General features: G+C 40.3%; 1 protein-coding gene across 4 annotated transcripts in view; it reads left to right on the forward strand.

Moving 5' to 3' along the window:
• Positions 1-27,307, forward strand: part of LOC120571101 (zinc finger protein 664-like) — a 416,820-nt gene that overhangs the window by 377,499 nt on the left and 12,014 nt on the right. The window contains exons 1-4 of one of the 4 annotated variants that reach the window (XM_039819810.1): positions 5,882-6,356; positions 12,312-12,452; positions 12,538-12,623; positions 14,642-14,804. The exons of the other annotated variants lie outside the window; for them this stretch is intronic. Coding sequence (XP_039675744.1) covers positions 6,303-6,356; positions 12,312-12,452; positions 12,538-12,623; positions 14,642-14,804 — 444 coding nt within the window. The 5' untranslated portion in view covers positions 5,882-6,302. Of the gene's footprint in view, positions 1-5,881; positions 6,357-12,311; positions 12,453-12,537; positions 12,624-14,641; positions 14,805-27,307 lie in introns of those variants that run through there. 4 annotated transcript variants of the gene reach the window in all.

Genomic DNA, 27,307 nt, shown 5'->3' on the forward strand with positions numbered 1-27,307 from the left:
TCCAAATAAAGTTGAAGAATAAAGAATTGGAACAATACTGTGAATGCTCCTGAATCAGTAGAAAGCTGTTGGATAGATGTAGCTGAGTAAAAAGTATAACATTTCCGTCTGAGATGTAGTGGGGAAAATACTTAAGTAAAGTACAGTACTTGAGTAAATGTACTGATACAAACTGATAAACCCTGACTTGGAGGAACCAAGGGGGTAAACAAGCATTATGGGGAAATTCTTAGGCTAACAAGCCATGACCCGCCGTTAGCATTCCATTGACTCCCATTCATTTTGGCTTCGCTTTGACAGTGAATAACTTTACAGCTGAAGCATTTAAAGACTATTTGTCCATTGTTTATTTTTAAAGAACCACGACAATGTATAAAAGGCTTCATTACCTTGTACAGTGGCTTGAAAAAGTATTCATACCCCTTGAACTTTTCCACATTTTGTCATGTTACAACCACAAATGTAAACGTATTTCATTGGGATTTTATGTGATAGACCAACACTAAGTGGGGCATAATTGTGAAGTGGAAGGAAAATGATACATGGTTTTCAAATTTTTTTACAAATAAAAAACTGAGAAATGTGGCATGCAAAAGTATTCAGCCCCCCTGAGTCAATACTTTGTAGAACCGCCTTTCACTGCAATTACAGCTGCAAGTCTTTTGGGGGTATGTCTCTACCAGCTTTGCCCATCTAGAGACTGAAATTTTTGTCCATTCTTGTTTGCAAAATCGATCAAGCTTAGTCAGATTGGATGGAAAGCATCTGTGAACAGCAAGTTTCAAGTCTTGCCAGAGATTCTCAATTGGATTTAGGTCTGGACTTTGACTGGGCCATTCTAACACATGAATATGCTTTGATCTAAGCCATTCCATTGTAGCTCTGGCTGTATGTTTAGGGTTGTTGTCCTGCTGGAAGGTGAACCTCCGCCCCAGTCTCAAGTCTTTTGCAGACTGTAACAAGTTTTCTTCTAAGATTGCCCTGTATTTGGCTCCATCCATCTTCCCATCAACAACTAATATTGTTTTATAACCTAACCCTGCGTTAAACTTCTCCACAACTTTATCACTGACCTGTCTGGTATGTTCCTTGGGCTTCATGGTGCTGTTTGTTCACTAATGTTGACTCTAACAAACCTCTGAGGCCTTCACTGAACAGCTGTATTTATACTGAGATTAGATTACTCACAGTTGGACTCTATTTACTAATTAGGTGACTTCTGAAGGCAATTGGTTGCACTGGATTTTATTTAGGGCTATCAGAGTAAAGGGGGCTGAATACTTTTGCACGCCACACTTTTCAGTTTTTTATTTGTAAAAAAATTTGAAAACCATGTATCATTTTCCTTCCACTTCCCAATTATGCGCCACTTAGTGTTGGTCTATCACATAAAATCCCAATGAAATACGTTTACATTTGTGGTTGTAATGTGACAAAATGTGGAAAAGTTCAAGGGGTATGAATACTTTTTCAAGCCACTGTATCTCACGTTATAGCCCCGTAGCAGACATTTTTGTAAAAATAGGCTAACGAGTGTGTACTTTGTGACAGGAATTACCGTATAGTCAGGAGAAGCTTGCAGGCAGTTTCGATTTACATTAGCTATTTAAGTTTAATTACTGATATTAACAAGCATTTTAGTAAGCAATAATTAGCCTGTGCCCATGTTATTTCCTTACATACACTACCGGTCAAAAGTTTGGGGTCACTTAGAAATGTCTATTGCACTCCATTCCAGATAGAATACCAGCTGAGATCAGTTGCATTGTTTTTTTAATCAGGGCAGCAGTTTTCAGATTACATTATGTGCTTACATAACTGCAAAAGGGTTCTCGACTGTTGTAGAAAGAAGTGGCTGAAGAAACGCTTGAAATTTCATGCTTTTTGGTCTAAACGTCATACCCAAATTAAAAGTGGTACAGCTCCCTTATACTTTGACACTCTGGGGTGTGCCTGATATCATTGGAAAGGTAACACTCAAGTTTTTGTTACAAGGGTCAGGGTGATTTTAGGCCTTACTGCCACAGAGTTACACAGGCTAGAATGGAGACTTTTTTATTTCCGTCCAAGTCATGTAAAATGACAGAATGCACAGGGCATTAGCCACATGCCTCTGCTTACTAAATTGCGTTTTTTTTATTTCCATTTGAAAAGTGCAAAGAAAAAAAAGGTGCAATTAATTGTGCAGCCCTATCCCAGAGACTCACTACATTTTAAACTTATCAACATCACTGGAGGCCACAGCTTCATCACCGTTCATTAAAGGTGATTCAAGCAGCAGTCTGTCGGGGAGTGAGCGTGCTGACTGTTGTTCTCTTCAGAAAACGTCCAATCTAACCGGTTCCCATAAACTAGACAGAACCTCACGACGAGCCAACGCAGTGATTACATCCTTTAGTCCAACCTCTTTGGAGGATATACATTTTAAAAAGAAACTACATGCATTATCGTGCAGAATGGGGTTTAACACTTTTTACAGTTTTGTTTGTTTGATTTATAAACATTTAATACTTAAGAGTCCACAGAAACCCACGTTAGTTTTGGAGGGAAATGATCCATCAAAAAGTTTGATTGTTGTTCCACGAGCTGAACATTGACATGTTGACTCTCATGTTCAGTAAGTGTTCGTGTTGTTAGAACTGGATTGTTAAACATCACTCACAGCTGAATATGAAATTAATGTTTGAATGGTTTTCTTTCCGTTATTGTCAGTAAAGTTGTTAATAAATCATCAGATGATAACCTGCAGCTGTATTGTGTCTTGTTCTCTCATCAGATGTCTGTGAACTGGAACTGGACACAAACACAGTACACAGAAACCTCAAACTGTCTGACAACAACAGGAAGGTGACAGAGGTGGAGGATGATCAGTCATATCCTGATCATCCAGAGAGGTTTGACTACTTTGGTCAGCTGCTGTGTAGAAATGTTCTGACTGGTCGCTGTTACTGGGAGGTCGAGAGGAGAGGAGGGGGTCATATATCAGTGAGTTACAGAGGAATAGGAAGGAAAGGAAACAGTCAAGACTCTATGTTTGGAGAGAATGATCATTCCTGGAGACTGCACTGCTCTGATGACAATGGTTACTCTGTCTGTCACAATAAGAGAAACACATCCATCTCCTCCTCCTCTGTCTCTAACAGAGTAGCAGTGTATGTGGACGTTCCTGCTGGCATTCTGTCCTTCTACACAGTCTCCTCTGACTCACTGATCCACATCCACACCTTCAACACCACATTCACTCAACCTCTCTATCCTGGGTTTCACCTGTGGCCTGCTGGTTCCTCAGTGTCTCTGTGTCCTCTGCAGGACTGAGAGTCTCTCCTGTGGACAGAAACACTGACTGAAGATCAGCTGCTGAAATCAAAGTTCAGTCTGTTCACCATCACACACACTCTGCACTGTGAAGCAGATCTGAGACTCAAACACAAAAACATTCATCTGATTTCATCTCTGGGATTATCAACATTTGAACTGTTGGACTAAAATGCTTCATGATATGGAACATCTAAAAAATAATCAACTGTTATTGGTTACTATTATGTCCTTTATATTTTGAATCATATTGTAATATATTTAAAATTTGGAAAAGAAATGTTTCTATAAACAATCATCATATAGAAAAGTGCCCAGTGGAGTTAAACAGGAGGAATGGGAGGTAGAACAACAGCCTGTCAACTGCTACTGTTGATTCTGCATCAAGCTGCACAGTTTGGACATGTGCAGCTAACTGACTGCAGCTGGAACATCTGGTGGAGCATCACAGCTGTCTAAAAACAAGGACACATGTTAACGACTGCTACACTTGATTATATCAATAATTCAAAATCAATTAGCCTTGGGTGAAAAAAAAAAAATTTAAATGACAAATTTCCATAATTTGCTGCAGAATGACTCCTCAACAATAAATGCCATCCCAATACTGACCTTTACTTCAATCTTTAATGCTTCTGCTATTACCTTCTGCTTTGGTAGCACTAGGGTTCTAACCTTTCTGCCTAATGGCTGTCTCATCTTATTGCTTTTCCCGTCTTTTATTCCTGTTGGCCAGTCAGACTCTTAAAGTTTGGATTTTAGTTCTCTTACAAGCCAGTAACTGAACCTCTGCAGATATGATAGTTTTGTCATTGTGGAACAAACAATCCTTCATGTACATAGACTCTTTGTCCCAAAAACTCTAAGGATTAATATTATTATAACATATAATTTCATTTTACTTTGTAGTTTGAATTGAGGATTAAAAAGTAGAAAATTAACTTGATGTGAAAGTATAAGCGGAGCTTCTGTTTTATATCGTTATTTATTCCATACATGTGCACGGCTCTGTTCATCCGTCTCCATCATCACACACAAGTGAACATACATGCAGGTATGAGAAACCGTAATACCTCAAATATAACAACCAAAACTATTATGATTGAATTGTTTTAAATGTCTGGGAATGTGGAACAACTAAATGCAAAATAAATGAAATAAAACAAGGCCACATGCTGATTATTTGTGACTTGATTTGATGGATTTATTCTTCCTGTTGTGTCTGTGTTTAAACTGCTAATTAAAAGGTAAAGTTTCCATCCACTAAAAGTTCTGTTGTTGCCACTGACAGACTCAGATTATTATTCTAAGTGTCTGACAACATTATGGAAAGGATCCCTACAGAGATAGACCTTTTAGTTAAAGAGTAAGATCCTTTTAGTTTAACATGAAACAGCCCTGAAATCACCATCACCAAACTCCACCAGACTCCATGTAAATAATCAGGACTTTTAGCGTATATAGAGCCAGCATATCTCCACCAGACTCCATGTAAATAATCAGCACTTTTAGTGTGTATAGAGCCAGCATATTCCCACCATACTCCACGTAAATAATCAGGACTTTTAGCGTGTATAGAGCCAGCATATCTCTACCAGACTCCATGTAAATAATCAGAACTTTTAGTGTGTATAGAGCCAGCATATTTTCACCAGACTCCATGTAAATAATCAGGACTTTTAGCGTGTATAGAGCCAGCATATCTCCACCAGACTCCATGTAAATAATCAGGACTTTTAGCGTGTATAGAGCCAGCATATCTCCACCAGACTCCATGTAAATAATCAGGACTTGTAGCGTGTATAGAGCCAGCATATTTTTCTTTTTAAATCTGAACATTAAGCAATATGAAGGACATGTTAAGCTATGAGAAACACATATCGTGCCATCTCAGCAAGTGTTTATGCCTGAATAAAAGACATTTTTCACCCCCTAAAATGTCAGGCCCTGTCACAGATATATTTCTAAATGTTAGAAAGGTTACCTTATGACTTTCTTTGATACAAATAGCATTTTCTTATTGATCAGATGTCCCTGATTGTATCTGACATGGTTTTGTAACTCATATAAGAAATATGTGACTTTGTGGTTAATTTTAGTGGATGGTAAGCACAGAATAACCACCAGCTACTCATACGATTGTAAAATAATCTTCCTTTACATCACAGATTTTTACAAATATGCAATAGTGGAAATATACCCTGCCTTCATGTACACATTTAAAGAGATTAATTCATGAATAATTTCTTAAATAGTCCATTTTTATATCATAATGTGATGTGTGCTAGGACAGGACTGACTTTATGGATTTTGTTGATGCAGGAAAATCTCTTTTTTTATGTTCTTTAATTAAGTTTTAGTAAGTCTTCCTTTTTGGGATTATTATTATTTTAATTTTAATGTACATGTACATTTAATGTAGATGTTATGTTGTGAGACTAACATGGTCATGTTCAGCCAATATAATATAATATGATATATATAAAATCCTGTTAGGGCCGTGACCAGCCGAAAATAAAACAATTATGAATTTATTATGGTTTTACACGCGGAACTAATGTGCGACGCAACGTTCTACACGGGTAAATTAGAGCGGCGCACCCAAACACTAGCTTAGAACCTTATATATATGTCAATGCTCAGTGGGTGTCTTGACTCATTTGACTCCAGTGGTAACGTCAGTGTAACTCACCGCAGATATAACTTCATTAGATAGCACTATGCAGCTGCCTGTACAGATGTCGGACTTCTTCAGGCACCAACACTGAAAGCGTTGGAAGAACATCAGGAGGACGCTGGTAGCAAATGCTAACCTAGCTAGCTACACTGTTAGCATCTCAGCAGCTGTTCCGTCCACTTGAAGGCATCATTGAGTCCTACGATAGTCTAACGTTAAACAGACTAACGTTACTTACAGTCTACGATACCACAGATATCAACTAACGTGAATAGTTATTTAGCGTGCAGCGTGTGGTGGTGCTCGGTGAATGAGACAGCAACTCCTCTTGGAGAGAGCAGAGGAGCTCCGAGTTCTCCTGTTGGTAAGATCAACCATTTCATCTCGGAAGGGACTTGTTGTTGTTGTTGTTGTTGCTCATAACCGGGTTCCTTTTGTTCCTCAGACTGAGAATGAAATCAAGTTTGGAAATGTCTGCTCTCGATATGTTTACAAACGTAATCATATCTAAACAAACTCATCGAAGCAGAAGCGAATATCCAAATGTCAGTCTCGTTGCTAGGACTACACAATGCTGGGATGTTAACCACGGGACTTCATCCATCTTGGCTGTTGCATCGCGATAATAAATCCATTTGAGTAAAGTAATCAACAGGCTATCTGCCCGTGTTAAGTAGGGAGGGATGGTTAGGAAACGAAATGTAATGCATGCCCCTCCGTTTTTTCTTCTTCTAATAGTTGTCATGAAACGAGGAAGGGACATAGCGTCCTTTTTAGCCCCAGGAAACCAAAAAGGGAGAGAAACAAATGAAGGTGTTGAGGAGCAGGAAGAGGGAGAGCCAGAGGAGTCTGGGGAGGTTGGAGAGAGGGCATGTGATGAAAGGGAGGGCTCTGACACAGAGAGGGAGATTCAGAGGGGGAGGAGGATGAAGAAGAGGGTGAGGAGGATGAAGAAGAGGGTGAGGAGGAGGTGATGAGGATGAAGAAGAAGAGGGTGAGGAGGATGAAGAAGAGGGTGAGGAGGAAGAAACCCTGCAGGGACGGAGAGAGGAACAGCCAGAGGGACAGTAGGGAAAATACTCAAGTAAAGTGGCGGAGGGGGGGTCTGGGTGTCCTCCCCCAGCGAAGTTTTGAGCGTCAGCAGCTGCATTTTTGTTGCATTTGGATACAGTAATTTATTGTGTAAATACCTTTTTATTTAGCCTATGCTAAGAAGAAAATAACAGATGACAATTCAAAATATATAAAAAGATAATGGAAAGTATGTTGTTGCGTATCATTGGGCATTTTTAAGTGGGTATATGGAAATCCTGGAGCTTTCTCAGTGGGTGTACTGCGTATTCCTGCGTATCACGTAGACTACACCACTGGAACTAACCTGCACACGCATTACATATGGATCTGAAAGTTCTCATCCATTAAACCAGATATTTAAGTCTGTAAACTGTGTGAAAGGTTGAAACTGCAGGCTAGTTAATACTCTGTTTTTGGTCCACTTCCTGTGTTTGGGTCAGATCGCGTTCCCACCTGAACCGGGACCCCCGTTTTCAAGCGGACCAGAGTTCTGGTGTTCGATCTGCACCTGAGTTCAGATGAGCTTTCACACCGTCCCAAACCAACCGGACTATTTCTAGCGGAGGTATTTTGAGGACAGTAGAGTTGTTAGTGTAAGTTAGCACACCTAAACAACGGAGTCTGAGTGAGACAGGAAGACAGCTGTCTCTGAGATGACGTCATCTTCGGCCTTCTGTAGAAGTGGTGAACTTACAGCTCGCAGCACTTTAATCACATATAGTGGGTAGCTTTGGACTGATATCTAGTGTCGGCAAAATCACTTTTTATTGAGTTTTCTTTTTTCTGAAATGCTCTGAGTGAATTTACTTTAAAGAAACGTTGACCTTTTGTTGTACAGTTGTTTAGATTCATTCACAGTTTAATATAATGCTGTTTTCTCCAATCTACTCCGAGTTCATTGTGTAGCGAGGAAGGAAATGGAACAGTATTACTTTTTTAATTTGACCCTTTCTCACTCCCGCTTGGTCAGTGGCTGCAGGTGGGACTGCTGAGATTGTCGTGAGTAATGAAAATGCGAAAGGGGTCCCCGGCTGTCAATCAATGTCTTGCAGTGATTGGTCTGGGCCCGTAAGCAGCAGCGCACCCTGCTTACTGATAGTTGCCCGTCTAAATCACTCAATTCTCATTGGCTACCTTCCAATGTGGAAGGTAGATTAACAGTGTTAACCGCCAATTCATACTTTGCACGTGACGTCACAACTACTGGCTGGCGGGCAAGAACATCATTCTATAACGTATATTTGTTAAAGGAGTGGATTTGCTCAAGAATCAATTTGTTGTCTGAAAGCCTACTGTGGAATTTAACACAGGTGTCAGCAAAAGACTGGTTAACACGAGACAGATAAGAAGAGGCGTTGCAACAATGTTTACAGATCTACATCGTAACGCTGGCTGCACAGATTATGCAGACGCAGACCGATGACTGACACACACACACATTGTTAAAATCATACGCTGGACGCTTTATTAGTCTTTCTACATGGGTTTAGTTAATGATCAGCTATAATAAGACCACGTCGGCTATGTAATCGCTGACAACCGGGACATTTTCATAGTGGTTGGTGTAAACCGGGATATTTTAGCGTCAAACTGGGACGTCTGGTCACCCTACATGATACATAGCCTCGTGTTGGCAGAAGGTTTTAAAAAAAAACTACTTATCAAGTCAGTCTGTCATTCGCCGGCAGGCAGGGTGTACATATTCAGATGAAGACTTCATCACACGACGGAACAGATTAGCAAACGTTAGCGGGTAGCTAGCTAACTAGTTACACTCACCTTTGCTTTGATTATGAAGATATTCCTGTTTTTCACCTCCTATACGACAGCGTTGTTAACCCATCCACTCTTGAAAAAAAGATAGCTATCTGTACTTTTGTAGGCTTTCATGTTTTGTGCGGTGTAAGGTGACAGATTCTCTATAAGATAGATGTAAATATCTCCAAACTCCAAGTCTGGGAGAGACTTTGCCAGCTTCAAAGCAATGAAAACATCAGCAGGTGCTGTGTATGGATCACAAGTTCCGAGTGACATATGGTCTAAATAGTTGATTGATTGTAGTATCGGAAATCTGCAAGGCTGCAATTCCCCTGGCTGGCCACTGTTCATCGCCATTCTATCGGCGTTTCTTGCCCACCAGGTATCCATGGTAATGACGTCACTGCAAAGTATGAATTGCAAAAATTCTAGCTGTACAGAATAAATCTCCATGGTAACTTATCTGCCTCTGCTTTTGTAATCCCTTATCCTGGTTTTGTGCAATAGCCCAATAGTAGAGGTCGACCGATAGTGGATTTTACCGATAGCTAGGTTGGGCCGTATTTGCCAATAACCGATTAATCGACTGATAGTATTTAGAATTGATACTGGATGAAACAGTTGACAAAATACATACATTTTTTCAAAAAAAAAGTCCAGACGCTTTTGCCAATAATCAAAATAATAATGTCATATTTATTGATATTACACCCACAGCACTGCTACACAAGCATGTGTGTTGTCTAAAACAGTTCTCCTACATATTTGGAGTCATCCAGTGCAAAAAGAAACAAAATGAGCATTATAATTTATATAAAGGACAAACTATTTACATTTCTTCAAAAAAGGCCCAAATGTATGCCAAATCTCAAAACAGTGACGCCATTCTTCTCTGTAGAACAGTTTAGAACTAGCCTGATGTGGTCCTACTCAGATTCTTGTCAAAATGTGAGTCTGAAACCGTTCTACAGAGAAGAATGTTTTGAGATTTGGCATACATTTGGGCCTTTTTTGAAGAAATGTAAATAGTTTTGTCCTTTATATGAATTATAATGCTCATTCTTTGGATAGACCTACAACCAATCAGAGCAACGGAACTCAACGCAACTGCCAACAGAACCAGAGTGATTGGGTCGGACTTGCGTTTATTTTTGTCAGTGTTTAACCGCTTGAGGTAAGTTAGCCTACTACTAATGTTTAGAGTCATCTCAGCCTCGGAAGCAAACAAACATACTGTTGTGCTGTTCTTTCTCTACTAATGCAGCATCTATTCAACAAATTAATAACTTCATAATGATATGACAAAATGTACTATATACATACCTTTTTGCTGTCGATGCTTTAAACGCGCATCTGATGTCAGCCTTCTCCGCACAGCATGTGCTCTCCGTGCAGCGCGCAGTAACACGTGTCGAAAATAAACAACACAAGGCATCAGTGATAGTTTTTATTTCGCCTCTAGAGGCCGCTGTTGTAATTCATGATGCCAGCAGACCCTTCTCAGCTCTCAGTACTGTGTAATGAATGACAGCGCGCGCTTCTCAGCCGCTCCAGCAACGGACGCAACCAGGAAAAACTATCGGTATGGGTTTTTGCCGATAACGATAGTTCCACCAATCAACTATCGGTGCCGATTAATCGGCAAAACCGATTAATCAGTCGACCTCTACCCAATAGACCTTTGAGCTGAAATGAAGACAGATTTAGCAACTGCATGGCCTATTTCTCACTTAAAATGTTTTCAGAAACATGTTTCAGTGAACTATTTTAGTACAATATGAGATTGTATTCTGAACGGCCACCATGACAGTCTGGCTTTGAATTTTCGGAGAAAAAAACCCATGTGACGCCTTCGTCCAATCAGCTGCCGGTTTTCATTTCTTGGGCAAAAATACAGAGTAGCGCTGCCTGCTGTTATAGAGATGTATTACGTCTCGTCTTTTTGGTGTGTTCTGTGGCACTTTTCGTACCAACACGGGGAGACTGATCATTTCAACTGGCTTTTCTGTCAACGGTCGGCCGTCTGGTCAGTGTGTAAGCAGCTTAAGAGGGTGCACCACATGTTTTCCTTGATTGTGACAGAGAATGACCAATCTGCATGTCATTTGGCTCAGATGCTCCCACTCAGTGCTCCTCTCCATAGCTGTCTTACTGTATGTTATGTTAGGAACCATGAAGAGATTAAACATTTTAAAGGTGATAATTCAGGGTTAGTGAAGTGAACCTGTCGAGTGATTTTTTTTTTTCTTTTGGGGGGTAATTGTTTTTACATTGACTCCAGCAGGTTAGATAGCTTAGACAGTGATACATTTTGAAAAATAAAACGTTGCGTTTTGCTTAAATATCTGATCCTTCTGCTATTATGGAACACAATTGTGGCTGTTTATAGTATTATGTCTTTTATAGTGACAAAAACATTAAATAATTGAATTTGACTTTGGAAAAGGTGTACGAACCCTGAACCAATCACAATCGTCTTGGGCGGCGCTAAGCTCCGAACGACTTTGGCTCTGCAAAATAGTCTCAGGAAGGAACTTGTTTAGGTGGAAAATTTTCACCCCGATGGAAGAAACACCATCTGCATGTTGACAGAGAGCAGGGCTCAGCTTTAACACACACACACACACACACACACACACACACACACACACACACCACACACACACACACACACAGAGGTAAGACGAGGCAAAGATACTCTAGGATAAATAGGTTTGAAACTATTTTTACAACTGAAATACATTTTTTTTTGTTATTACAAAGGGAAAGTACCCCTAAAAGGTACTGTTGGGTACCAGAACTAAATTTCAGGTTTTGGCACCGGTAAAAATGTGAACGGTACCCAACCCTAGCCACATGTAATATACAATGAAGTTAACTGTTGACACAATAAGGTAAAGTGAGCTATTCAAATGAGCTGCATACATGGCTGAATGTAATTTGCTCTCACCAGTGTATCACCCTGTGTAACATTACTTCACCCGTAGCAATCCTGCGACAATCGGTCCCAAAACATCCCAGTTAGATATCAAATGGCGTAACGTTAAACCTATTCTTTGTAAATCTTAACAATTATTCCCAGAAAGAATCAACCAGGGTTGCCTTGTTGCACGATCAAAACGTTGTTCTAAACTTGCCATTTTCAAAGTGTAGCTCGCTAGCTCAGTTTGTTGTTTTCCAAAACTAACTGAGTTTGCAAGGTGAGTCGATTTTCTAGTAAATGAACTGTCGTTGATTAGCTAGTAGCTCCAGTTAATGACTTTTGTGGCTTACATTTTAGTAGTTATTTCAGTTGTAATGCAGGAGATACTTCACACTCTGAAGTCCTATGGATTGGTCACCTCATCAGCCCTTGCATTTTCTCCATTCAAACAGAACATTTGAATAAAGTAAAACATGGTAAACTATAATTCACTCCCACCTCCCATTAGTTCTTCTAACCCTTGTATCATTATCTCTGCATGTTTCCCCCTTGGGTCTACCAAAGGAGCCCTCAGCAGACGTCAAGCTGGCGACCGGAGCAGGAAAGAAGGACAAGAAGGCCGAGGAAGAGGAGCAGCCTGCAGCAGCAGTGAAGGAGGAGGAGGAGCCTGCAGCACCTCCTGCAGCTGCAGCAGCAGTGAAGGAGGAGGAGGAGCAGCCTGCAGCACCTCCTGCAGCAGCAGTGAAGGAGGAGGAGGAGGAGGAGCAGCCTGTAGCACCTCCTTCAAGAGGAGGAGTATGTGGTGGAGAAGGTTTTGGACCGCAGAGTGGTGAAGGGAAGAGTAGAGTTCCTGCTGAAATGGAAGGGGTTCTCAGAGTAAGTATGAGTCTATAATATTAATACTTAATACTTAAAAAAAAAAAAAATACATATATATATATATATATATATATATATACATACATATATATTTATTTATTTATTTATTTTTTACAGTACAGGCCAAAAGTTTGGACACACCTTCTCATTCAATGCGTTTCCTTTATTTTCATGACTATTTATATTATTGATTCTCACTGAAGGCATCAAAACTATGAATGAACACATATGGAATTGTGTACTTAACAAAAAAGTGTGAAATAACTGAAAGCATGTCTTTAGATTCCTCAAAGTAGCCACCCTTTGCTTTTTTGATAGCGCTGCAAACCCTTGGTGTTCTCTCAATGAGCTGAAATTCACCTGAAATGGTTTTCACTTCACAGGTGTGCCTTGTCGGGGTTAATTAGTGGAATTTTGTCCCTTATTAATGGGGTTGGGACCATCAGTTGTGTTGTGCAGAAGTCAGGTTGATACACAGCCGACAGCCCTATTGGACAACTGTTAGAATTCATATTATGGCAAGAACCGATCAGCTAAGTAAAGAGAAACGATTGGCCATCATTACTCTAACAAATGCAGGTCAGTCAGTTTGGAAAATTGCGAATACTTTGAATGTGTCCCCAAGTGCAGTCGCAAAAACCATCAAGCGCTACAACGAAACTAGCTTACATGAGGACCGCCCCAGGAAAGGAAGACCAAGAGTCACCTCTGCTGCTGAGGATAAGTTCATCCGAGTCACCAGCCTCAGAAATCACAAGTTAACAGCAGCTCAGATTAGAGACCAAATGAATGCCACACAGAGTTCTAGCAGCAGACACATCTCTATAACAACTGTTAAGAGGAGACTGCGCGAATCAGGCCTTCATGGTCAAGTAGCTGCTAGGAAACCACTGCTAAGGAGAGGCAACAAGCAGAAGAGATTTGTTTGGGCCAAGAAACACAAGGAATGGACATTAGACCAGTGGAAACCTGTGCTTCGGTCTGATGAGTCCAAATTTGAGATCTTTGGTTCCAACCGCAGTGTCTTTGTGCGACGGAGAAAAGGTGAACGGATGGATTCTACATGCCTGGTTCCCACCGTGAAGCATGGAGGAGGAGGTGTGATGGTGTGGGGGTGCTTTGCTGGTGACACTGGGATTTATTCAAACTTGAAGGCATACTGAACCAGCATGGCTACCACAGCATCCTGCAGCGACATGCCATCCCATCCAGTTTGCGTTTAGTTTGACCATCATTTATTTTTCAACAGGACAATGAACCCAAACACACCTCCAGGCTGTGTAAGGGCTATTTGACCAAGAAGGAGAGTGATGGAGTGCTGCGCCAGATGACATGGCCTCCACAGTCACTGGACCTGAACCCAATCGAGATGGTTTGGGGTGAGCTGGACCGCAGAGTGAAGGCAAAAGGGCCAACAAGTGCTAAGCATCTCTGGGAACTCCTTCAAGACTGTTGGAAAACCATTTCAGGTGACTACATCTTGAAGCTCATCAAGAGAATGCCAAGAGTGTGCAAAGCAGTAATCCGAGCAAAGGGTGGCTACTTTGAGGAATCTAAAATATAAGACACGTTTTCAATTATTTCACACTTTTTTGTTAAGTACATAATTCCGTATGTGTTCATTCATAGTTTTGATGCCTTCAGTGAGAATCTACAATGTAAATAGTCATGAAAATAAAAAAGGAACGCATTGAATGAGAAGGTGTGTCCAAACTTTTGGCATGTACTGTGTGTATGTATGTATGTATGTATGTATGTGTATATGTATATATATATATATATATATATATATATATATTTTAGTATGTTCATTTAAAAATTGCAAAATAATCTACAGCATAAATTTTGTCAAAGTTGAAGGTTTGGTATTTTGACACTAAGTTGCAGACCATCAAATAACCTTACAAAAAGGCAATAGAAAAGAGGAATAATACAAATTAGAAATTAGAGTGAGATTGTATTTCCTAAAAACAAATCTTGAGGAGATTTTCTTCTGTCTGCACTCACCTTTCCAGTGAGGATAACACATGGGAGCCTCAAGACAACCTGGAACCCGACCTTATCACTGAGTACATGCAGAAACACGAGGAGGAGGAGGAGAAGGAGGACAAGAGGAAAGTTGTCAGTGAGGCCTCGGAAGACTCAGAGGAGCGAGGGAGCAAGAGGAAGAAGAAGGAGGTGAGCCAAGGAAAGAGATTACTCCAGACTGAAGAGTCCCAGAAATCTAATCTCTATATTAATGAATATTAATACAGCGCAAAAAAGGAAGGAATTTAAAAGATTTATTAAAAATGTAATAATAACATAACAATAACTTATTTTGTAAATTGCTGTTAAACGACAAAAACGGATGAGAAAAGGATATTTTAAAATAACTTTGAATGCACCATGAGGTTCACCCGTTTCAAGTTAACGCAACATTTACGATATATTGTGCAGCCCTAGCTCCAACTGTTAATTTGTGTAAATGATTAGTAGCCTAATCCTTGAATGGTATGATTATGACGGTTTCAGTTCAGAGCACTGGTCAGTAAATGTATATTTTTAGGCTGCTTACACATTCAGTCGGTCCGTGATCATCTGCCTCGCTTTCTCTCGCTGTTTCATTGCAGCGGACGTGTTTCCTTTTTATAAATAATGGGCCTCATTCACCAATATCTTCATAAGTTTTCTCATAAATATATTATTAAGAAAGTCCCTAAGAATAGTCTACGTTGGATTCATGACGTGTTCTTAAACAACAGAATTGTTCGCACGTGTGTTCTTCGGATTGATCAATCCTACGTCTTCGTAATGATGAAATGAAAGCACGTGCCAGTTGTTCCTAATTAGCATAAGAAAACACCCCGCAAATTCCCATATAAGGACATGACACTTCCTGGGAAGTGGGAGACTGCGTTCAGGAGATGGTTGTCGGAGTCGCAGATGACTTGTACATTGCAGTGGTGGAGGAAGTACCGAATCTCAGTACTTAAGTAAAAGTACAAATAACCGGACATATTTACTTTAGTAAAATGTAGCTTACCACAATGACAACCCTACTTAAGTAAAAGTAAAACGTACCTGATTTCAAATGTACTTTAAGTATTAAAAGTAAAAGTAGTTTCATAACGATTTATTCTCTTAATCTTATTTGCATTTTAAATGGTAATATGTCCACTACCACAAACAAGGCCTGGCTTTTAAAAAACAGTTCCTATCCTAACCAGCTTAAAACGGAAATATGTTGCTAGAATGCGGTTGTTTTTATTCGTGGATGTATTTTAAGACGGTTTTATTTTCTTTAACCATGTAAGCAAATAAAGTGAGTGAAGCAGCGGAAAAGGGAGGAGATGTGAAGGGGTCCAGCCAAATAAATAAGATATGAACGCGTCTTACGCAGCCTGGAGGAGGAGAAAACAACGCTGTGGAGAGAAATAGATGGCAACTATGATTTAAAAACAGGAATAATAAAAAACTAACCTTTTAATTTTTACTGGAGGCTGTATTACTGAGGTTCGGCATCGCTGTGGCCGGGCTCTGGAGCACCGGAGCTGGCTTGGAAGCTGATGATGGATCGGCGGTGCCCCATATATACTGTATCTATGGCAACCAACCTTCAGTGGTGAGACAAATGTGTGATGGTCACAAAGACGTTTTGGCAGGGGGAGAAACTGATCAGATGATGTAACGGAACGTTGTAGAAATGTAGTGGAGTAGAAAGTATAGATAATGCTGCAAGATGTAACAAAGTAAATGTCAAAATTATTGATTCTATTTAAAGTAAGGTACAGATATGTGAAAAATGTACTTAAGTATAGTAACAAAGAATTTGTACTCTGTTACATTCCACCACTGCATTTTGGCCCTATTAATAGCGCGATCAATCACCAAATAACGCAGGATTTAATCAGTTTAACTGCTGATGTAAATTGCAGTCTTAGTGTTTCTTTGCATACTATGATTTTTCTTTTCAACAGATGATTAGAAATACATTACAGTACAATACTATCATTGTAAACGACTGTAGAATTAAATAAAATTCAGTAACCAATTATTTGGAGCAAACTGTCATCACTCAAATGTGCGTAAGAGTGCTTTTCAGTGTTCGTAGATTTTGTTGTAGCTAAGAACAAATCCAAGATAAGAAAAAAATAGTGAATGTCAGACTCTTTGTAAAAAGTGCCTAAGTGGGGTTTAAGAACACATTATTCGTAAGAAAGGTTGATGAATGAGGCCCAATGTGTTTCACGTTCTCATACTTCCATAAGAAGCTGCTGCTCACTCTGTGTAAAGTATGAACAATGCGTATTCTCTATTTTAGCATCAGTAAATCTGTGATCCAAATGCGGTCTGTTGAGGAAAGCCTTGAACACACATCTATCTGAATTACTTCAGCCTGACTCGACCTAGTCTCTCCTCCTCAGCCTGACTTGACCTAGTCTCTCCTCCTCAGCCTGACTCGACCTAGTCTCTCCTCCTCAGCCTGACTCGACCTAGTCTCTCCTCCTCAGCCTGACTCGACCTAGTCTCTCCTCCTCAGCCTGACTTTGCCATCATTCATCGGTTATCCTGGATTTATAAATTCTACTGTTGTGCAGTACCACTTTAACAACATTGATTTCATGTAATTCTGAGCCATTTGGTTAATTGTTAACAATCCATTTCTTTAAGCCTGGGGGGCTACCTAACACTATTTAAATTTTTTTTAAATTAAAATCTTTTGCTATGTTTACACCTCACGTCCACACTACTGAGTTTAGAAGCAGAGTTTCCCATACATTGGTTCTACTTGGGAACACCACCCAGCTATTTTCAATCTGAATTAAATTTTCTTTCCAAATAACGGTGAATTTTTTACAGCGCACACAGACCAGCTGCCTCCAGCCCCTCCCCCTCGCAAAGTTATGTGTGTTAATTGTATTGTAAAAGTTTTAACCTACAACTCAGAGTTGTTTGAATGACAGAAATCTGCTCAGATGAGAACTTAAATTTTTACAGTAGGTAAGTCTTATAAAAGTAACTTTCTGTCATATTTGCTGAATCTGACCCTATGTTCCAGTAGAACTACATGAATTATATAATATAAAATAAATCCAGCTCCTCTGGCACCACCTACAGCCTGTACTGCGATTGGCAAAATTCCACCGCTCCCGGTTGATTTTCTCGAATCAGGACCACAGGGGGTGTCTATCTGCCTGTCAATCACTGCTCAGGCACGTACACGCATATAAGAGGGTTCTCCCCTCCCCATTCCCCCGCGCACGAGTTGCAGAAAAGTTTCCCAAAAATCGGGTGAAGTGGCTTTTCAGAGGTGGCGTGAGCTCCGGGATTTTAAAGATCTGAAGAACGATGCAGACGTAGCCACATTTCTTCTCGACAGGTAACATAATTACCATGAATGATTTTTTTCTTTCACTTGGTTATTAATAGTCAGAAGTCCACAAAGCTACGTTGGTGAGGATAATAGTAACGTTTGCACAGTGGTCGGTCTGATATGCTGAAATGGCTAACAGTAGCCTGCTAGTTAGCATTGTTTTACTGTTGGTGAGTAAAGTTAACATTGTGTTGGTGTTAAGTTATTGAAAATGTTGTCAGACATGCCGGCAGTTCTGTCAATCTCCCTTGTGTGGGAGGGGCTTAGGAGACGGTTTGGGCTTCAGCAGAAAGAGGGGAGGACTGAGAAGTTGTCAATGTTCAAATTTGTTGGAAAGTCCTGGATCTTCACAATCTGACCTACAGCAGCTTTCATGAGTGCAACAGGACATGTATAGTACAGAACAGTAGGCTATGTTTAGGAACCCCAAAACTCGGATTAATACACTTCAAAAAATTAAGTCTAGTCTTATGTGAGTTAACAGGAGTTAGGAGGAAACGGTTTTGAGATTAATATGTCATTTTCTGTATGCAGTATAGTATTTGGGTATTTTATCTGCTGAGCCATTGACATTTGGCAAAAAAAACAACTGATTTAATTTTAAGCACATCATGGCTAAACTTTTTTGTCATTTATCTATCTATCTATGAATTGCAGGAACGTCTGTCTGTCCATCTTTTATGCGCATATCTCTTGATTCCGATGGATTTCAAACTTGACAGGTGTCTTGCTACGGGCACAAGTAAGTGCAGTGCCAAGTTTGACGTTTAGATTAGAAATGCAAAAGATATCATTAAATATATATCGGTAAAAGAAGCACACATTGGCTTTTGTTGCTCTAGCTGCTGGCTCTAGCTACACACATATATATATATAGAGATAGATAGATAGATAGATAGATAGATAGATAGATAGATACACACACACACACACACACACACACACACACACAGAGAACAGGATGCCACTAACAAACACAGGAGGGTCGACTGAGGGCCTGGCACCCAACACCTTGTGCATGTCCTCGTAGAATTGCCAGGTTGCAGCAGTGACTTCCCCCCTGTCTGTACCTGACCCTGTTCTTGGAGTTCTTAGTTCCTGGAAGGACACACAACAAACACCAAAATAATGCCTACAACCATACAGTATGCATTCATTGCATTATGAGATTGAAGATGCATTTTTTTTTCTCAACTGAACATCTCATACCTTGTATTTCTGTTTAAGCATGACACTAAAGAAATAAAAAATGTACTTAATACAAGTTTTTGACATGTGTATGTTTAATTATGCAAATTAGGCATTATCTCATTAAATATGCGTGATTTTGCATATATTTTCGGTAGATAGATCTGAACATATGATAAAGCCAGGTGCAAAATAATTTTTTTCATTTAGTTTACACACAAGATGAAAACAAAATTACAGAGGGATTTCAGGATATCTGCTTTCATTACCTAGGAAATCCAAATATACTGTCCATAGCCTTAAAAAATCGATTCTCGCCATATTTTTTTGCTTAAAATGTCACATAAATCAGGCCAGGAATGATTTATTAACAAATCCCTCTGTAAATATCTTCAAAATCCTACCAAGTGTATAACTGGAAAGTTTGGTGTACGCAATAGGCTGAGATGTTTATACTGGAGAATGACAAAACACTCATTTTGAGAAAACGGCATTTAAAGATTTAAATAGGGGAATTTAATACATTTCTATTGGAAAAATTGCTCAAAAACAGAATAAATGCCCAGGCCCTTAGTAATAATAATATAGAATATTTCAAGCTCATGAAAAATTACTACTTAATAAAATGGCAGGCATATAAGGCCGACAAGTGCAGTAACTCATTGAATTAACATTGGCGTACCATGCACAAAGTTGCCGACAAAACCCACGCTAGACAGTTGTATGGACACAGAGCAAGACCAACAATAGATGTCACAGCTTTCTAAAGTCTAATTGTCCACTCCAGCACCATATGTAGGCTAGTTTAGCTGTGCTTAGACTCTTGCGCCTATGTTTTACACTGGCAGTTGAGACAGCCTCAGCTTTCGAGATCCTTAGCATATTAGTTTCTCTCATTGAATTGACCGTCACAACTGTGCTCTGAAGCCACAACTTCTCCATAACAGAAGGCATGGCAGAGGCACCTTCATTGAAGGTGGAGATGGCCATACTTGCTGCTGCCTCAAGCTTACTTTCCCCACAAAACAGTCCCCTCAGTCAGCTGATGGTGAAGCTAACTAACCTGAAACAGTCCCCTCAGTCAGCTGCTGGAGAAGCTAACTAACCAGGCTCCCATCCGCACTGGTTCATAACAACAGAACAGAACCAAACTAATTATGAATCATTCAAAAGACCAATATTTAGAACAGTGGAGAAAGCAAACAAAGTAGACTAAATCGTTATTTGACCACCAACTAGGTCAGACAGACAGGTCAGTGAGAGAGAGAGAGAGACAGGCTCAGTGACCACCAGCTGGGTCAGACAGAGATGCATTTCCTCCTCCACTGGGAAAAAACTATCTTCACTAAGAGAATTACACCTTAGAAAAATAGCCAAAAAAATAAAACTTCCCAAAGTTAACACCAGAAAAGAAGCTGGTAGTCCTCCTAGGAGAGGAGAGGACTACCAGTGGAGCTGTCAGTGGAGCTGGCAGCTCCACTGACAGCTAAATGTGTATCTGCCTGCCACAGCCTGAGGGACTCACAACCACTTTAGGATCCCAAAATTACAGATTTGTTTAGTAGCCTATTAGATAGTAATTATATTATACAACCATTTTAACTGTTGTGTATGTAATTGTTTTGTAATGTAGTGTGTTGTATCGCGATCAGTGCAGTGTAGTTAGTATTTATCTGACACATATGACATGTAGGCTGTATGATTTTCTGTAAACTGCTTGGAGAGAGAGAGAGTGAGTCAGTCTGATTACCCTTTCTGAACGATAGTTGACACATCAACGTACTACGTGAAGGCATTTCATCATCTGCTGTCTTAGTTTGTAATACCCTGTGGCTTCTTGCTAATAACTGTTTTCGTCTTCTCTGAGATGATTTTCGACCGTTTTCGACGCACTTCTTTCGACATTCTGAACTACCGCGGAAATGTCAGAGCGCGTCACGTGACGATTCTGAACAAATCACGTTGTCAGAAATTGTCATCAGCCAATGAGATTGTGCATTTTGAGTTAAACCCCCCCTTTTACTTTCACAATTGGTTGCTGATAAAAAGGAAATGACCATATTTGGACCAGCATTGTAGAGGAGAGCGAGAGCTTTCCAACGGTATATGTGATGACAGGGTGCAGACAGCAATCGCGGAGCAGCGGGATGATTTAGAACGCCAACTTTTGTTGAATTTAGGAGAAATCTACGGACGCAAACAGACAAAGTGCAGTAAATAAAGACCTAAATGTTTTTGCCTGCCGTGTCTCGCCTTAAGGTTCTCCCACTTCTTTGCTGCCTTTTGGCCAGTCAGTTTTCCCTCCAACCCAATTTCTTTCACCAGCGTCCTGTATCATAACCAACAACAATTATGTAAATGAACAGGAATGAATTACAAATGATTACAATACAGTAACAGTTACAAATATACAGTACCAATACAATAATGAATGCATGACTCACTCCCAAAGTTGCTTTGCAGCATATTTGGATTTCAGAAACAGTGGTTCCTTTTCAGACCTAAAGTGGATCAGCTGCCGTGTTTCCTCTGGCGTCCCTGTGTCACACAGGATGGTGAATGTACAGTAAAACGAAAAAATAATATGTACATCTCCCCTTCCCCACAACAAAGCACATAGCTAGCTAGTGGCTACAGTTAAGTCTTAGCCTCGTGAGACCGTCCTGATCTGGCGAGCTCCAGTTTTCCACTTGCAGATCAGTCTGGCATCTTGAGATAGAGAAAATTTGGAGCCGTTAGCCAAACGACCGGGCCAATCAGCGTTGGTTTTGAGGTGGGTTAGGTGGTGATAGACAGATGGTTTATCCAATCGGCTAACCAGTATTTTCAGACAGCGGTCCGGGAACCTGAAATGGTGTCTTTTATTCCTAAATTCTCGTTACACAAACGGCAAATATCCTTTACCGACATGTTGCTTGCTTGCTGAGCTAACAAGCTATGCTTCGCCTGCAGCAGCAGGGGTAGCCTGGCTTGTGGTTATATTTTCATACGCTTCGTGGATCTGATTGGTAGATTTAGCCCGTCTATCACCAACATAGGTGATAGACAGATGGTTTATCCAATCAGCTAACCAGTATTTTCGCCCCTTCCCAAAAGTTCTCCAACGGAAAGTTCCCAGATGGATATGCCGAGCAAATGTGAAGCAATCCATCTGGCGGAGTCAGGTTAGTTAAGTCTCCCCCCAAAATGAAACACATTGTGACTAGCTAGAGTTGTCTCTCCCCAGAACAAAGCACATAATGTTAGCTAGCTAGCAGGACTGGACTGTAGATATGCATGGAGTCCATTCAAATGAAATGCGGGGCTGTTGTGCAAATCAGCATTGTAACATTAGCATAGCAAACCAGCTATTTTTAAAAACGTTTCAATTAAGAACACTGTTGCAACTATATATGTACAGGACTGTGTAGAGCACAAAACAACACTATTGTCATTTTTAAATCAATTTTTAAGAATACTTACATTTATGGGTCTCTCTGGTCGACCTGGCAGTCATGTTCCTTGTTGTGCAATGTATGCAATGTACCCCTGCTGGCGAAGTAAGCTCGCGTCCTTACTTGGTCGGAAGGGACATCTGACCCTCCCCCTAAGACCTATCCCTCGATCAAGACGAGGATTCGGACAGCACTAGCTCTCACGTGAACGCGCACAACGAGGGATGAGACAAAGGGGAAGTGACCCCTAGCCCTTATCCCTTGAACCAAGTGAAAACATACCCCTATGCAGACATGAAAATCACTCACCTTTCGGCGAAATTCGCCGTTTTTAAACCAAAATAGGTGACCTACGTGAATCGTGTAGATTCAATGAGAAAATGTTTGGGGCGGTCTGGTTTGTTTCGATGCGCATGATTCAACCAATCATCGAACTTCCACCTACCAATGAAACGAGTTCTAGCCAATCAGATGCAAAGTAGGGCGGGTCTTTGCCGAAATGTGAGAGTGCGGTGCCCATAGAACAAGTGCCGGTGTGGTCTCCGTGATAACGCGGCTAAAAAAAATGGAAGCAAATTTATCAAACTTGGAGCGTGTAGATACAGGAAGCTTTAGTTGAGAAAGTAGTTAAAAGAAATGGCGCTGGGCATGAATAGAGGACAAGAGGAAAAGAGTGGTGACGGGAAGCCGTTTAGCACTCGGTGCCTCAAACTGAGTGAGCCAGGTGCTTTCTTCTGCAGCGCATGTTGAAGGAAGACCCTTGACGACAGTAGTCATTAGATGCTAGTCACAAAGCTCTGTCATACGAGTACGTTACCGGCAACGGCCGCTACTGTTGCGACTGCGACTGTTCCTTTACTGACCGACCGTGATACAAACAATACGTGTGTGCACGTTCATAGCAGAACATGATTTGTCATTAACGATGGCCACTGTTTAAATGCTATCTGAAGCCCAAACTGCCTTGATAAAGCTGTCTGTTTGGAATCAGCATGGCAGTTATTTAAACATAACTGAGTTTAGACTATATGAAATCTAGCTATATGAAACGTTTTTAATAAATGTATATGACAACTAATATATAAATTCTCTTTTTTGATGATGACCTGGCCAAAGTAGTAAAGTTTAGTTTTCACAATGATTCATTGTAGGATTATGATATTATGGCAATATGTAAGTCCACATTGACTCTTTATTTAACATATGGTTGGAAGAAGTAAAAATTTATCATTTTTTTTCTTTTTTAGTTTTTGAAAATGATGACTTGTATTATTGTGTAATGTCAGAAGGACTTTAACTGTTTTGCCAGTCAAATTAACTTTGAGTGCATATTGAAATATTACACTGTTGGTTGGTCTCCATGCTACTCTAATGCTAGTATTAAGGCTGTCCTCTGTGGACACATGTCCTCTACCAGTATAATTGTGGCTGTATTAATTGTGTTCCCTTCAAATATTGCTCTTGAGAAATTTTATTAGTGGTGCAACGGATCGTCATTGATCCGTGATCCGTTCGGATCAATATCTTCGGTTCGGCACACACGTGATCCGCGGATTGATTTCTGAAAAAAAAAGTTGTGGGCATGTTCAGTCCACACACAGTGTGGTCATGGCGAGCGGAGGAACGGAGGAGGTTAGATTGAAAGTTAGGTTGAAAGTGCTTGAGCCACGTTACGACATCCCGTCGCGCACCCACTTAAGCGAAAAGATTGTGCCAGATCTTTATGAGCAGGAGAAGAAAAAAGTTGTGGATGAACTATCCCGAGCATCCTCTGTTGCGATCACGACACACGGGTGGACGTCCAGGGGAACGGAGAGCTATGTGACGATAACCGCTCACTTCATCACAGCAGACTGGGAAATGAGAAGTCCGGTGCTGCAGACACGCCCCCTCTACGAGAGTCACACAATCACTCATCTTGCGCAGGTACTGACACAAGCAGTGGCGGAATGGAAGATAAAGAGGCCCAGTACTAGTAATATCCGAGTCACAACTGATAATGCCAAAAATCAAATAAATGCAGTGAATGAGGCAGGACTGGGCCCACAGATTGGGTTATTTGCACATGTAGTGAATTTGGCATCACAGAAGGGAATCTCGGTCAATAGCATGGACAAAAACTTTATTTGTCTTTTTTTTTTGCTGATCCGATAAATGATCCGTGACTCTGATCCGAGAAACGATCCGAACCGTAAGTTTTTGGATCCGTTGCACCCCTAAATTTTATGTTTATTGTCCCCCCTCAGATTTACGCCCATGGGCACAACAGTGGTTTATCTGCCCTGGGGACTGACTGACAGGCTGAGGCTGTAAGGCAAAGCAGCTTGATTTCTACAGCACCTTTCAGAAACAAGGCAATTCAAAGTGCTTTACATGAAATATTACAGAGCAAATAAAAACTGTCATGATGAAAATAAAAAAGAATAATTTATAAATACAAGAATAAAAAATACAAGTTACAGTGAGTAAGAAATTAATAATTATTCAACTCAAGGTTGTAGGGACGTGTTTGGGAGGAGAGAGAGGGAGGGCTTTAATTTTTATTTTAGTTTAGTAGCCTAAACAATGCACTTTTAATTTTAAGTTTTATTTAGTCTAATTGTAGACTGGAGACTAGAGCTGGTATATTTTTAAAATATCTGTACTGTCATGACAGCGATGGTGCTGTCGGTTTAACTTCTATGTTGCTTCTTCAAAAGTGCACAAAAAAATGTGAAACAACACATTGTAATTTCTATTATCGAAGTGTTTATTAGTAATACAGTGGAAATTAGTGTGTGTGAATATTTGGTTAGCATGTTGATTTACAGGTGTGCCCCTAAATTTTCTGGTTGCGCCCATAAAGTTTTCAGTTGGGGGCCACTGTGCTCCCAGTGAAAAAAGTTCATCTGGAGCACTGTTTGACTTTGAAAAAACAAACGACAATTCCCGAATTTAAGGACGTTTCAGAATCCCACACATGCAACGCACAACCAGCTACAGACAACAAGTGGCAGACAGAGCGTGATGCCACTTATAGGCAGGCTATCTATCTTATAAAGCCAGACGTATCCGTATATACAGTATGTGTGTCCATGTTTGGGGGCGTGTTTGGGGGGGAAGATAACCAGAGGTGTCAAGTAACGAAGTACAAATACTTCGTTACCTTACTTAAATAGAAATTTTGGGTATCTATACTTTACTGGAATAATTATTTTACAGCATACTTTTTACTTCTACTCCTTACATTTTCACGGAATTATCTGTACTTTCTACTCCTTACATTTTAAAAATAGCCTCGTTACTCATATTTCAGTTCGGCTTGTTTTCATTCCGGCTCGTCATCGTTCAAACACACACACTCAAAAAAACCTATCCAAATCGCTCCATCCGGAGAGAGTTAATTTGATTGTGGTTGGATGAGAAGTATAAACATAGCCATTCTGACACCCTATTGGTTTGTACGCGATCCATCAAACCTGCACAGACCCGGTGCTAATACGCCACCGGTGCCTTAACGACCGTTATCTACCGGACCGAATAACAACGCGGATTTCGGTGCCTTATTTAGGTGCCACTTAAATGCTTGCGCTTCTCTCTGATGCTCCGAAAACGGACGTTAGAGGGAACTGAAACATCGCCGCACGGGACGCTAGTTAACACTACAGTTGGCAGCAGCTAACGTTAGCCTACGGTTAGCTAGCAGCTGGAGTAAACACGGTTAAAATTTTGACAGCTAAACGGTGTAAAAGTGTGTCTGTATTTCACTGGAGAGGATTGTAACACCAGACTGTAGATGCCGTTGAAGAAGAGATGTGTCACCTTTTTCAACCCTTCTGAGTTTGCAGGTATGATTTTAATATAACATTATTATAGTCATATGATTTTGTCCTAACGTTTTGGGGTTAAGCTGTTGTCCTTAATGGCAAGGACCCCTTTACTTAAAGTGAGATGTAGCAGGGACCCCCTACTACATATTGTATGAAATTAAGTTGCATATTAAACTGGGCCTACAATAACTGTTAGAGCAACCTAAAGCGTTCTTAGATACCCTTTTTTCATAAGCTATTAAAATATTAATTGTTGGCATGATTTTATAAATCATATTTTAATGGTACATACTGTATGTGGCACAGTGAATCTAGGATTAACTATCTGTGGGCTGATATCTTAGGGACTACCTTACCTATAGGCCAGTAAGCCTATCAGTGGGAATTTATATTTGCTAATAATATGTTGGAATTATGTTAAGGCATTTTAATTTTAAAAGACTCAAAGATAATAAAAAGACTCAAAAATTTACAATAATTTGGAGGCCCCCCTGCAATGACTTTGAGGACCCCTTGTTGAAGATCTCTGCCTTACATTACTTTTATACTTTAAGTAGTTTTGAAACCAGTACTTTTACACTTTTACTTAAGTAAAAAGCTTGAGTTGATACTTCAACTTCTACAAAAGTCTTTTCAAACCCTAGTATCTATACTTCTACTTGAGTAATGAATGTGAATACTTTCGACACCTCTGAAGATAACCTGCACATCAGCAGACACATGCAGAATGCTTTACAACAGCGGGGGGACTCTTTTCCTGCTATTGTATTAAATTGCTGGCAGAACATAACACACACACACACACACACACACACACACACACACACAGTCCCTTCTGGGGGTTGATGAACACAGATATGTGCCGATTAGCTTAGATAACGAGCAATTATTTTT

The sequence above is a fragment of the Perca fluviatilis genome, chromosome 2, assembly GCF_010015445.1.
Source record: "Perca fluviatilis chromosome 2, GENO_Pfluv_1.0, whole genome shotgun sequence".
Classification (NCBI taxonomy): Eukaryota; Metazoa; Chordata; class Actinopteri; order Perciformes; family Percidae; genus Perca; species Perca fluviatilis.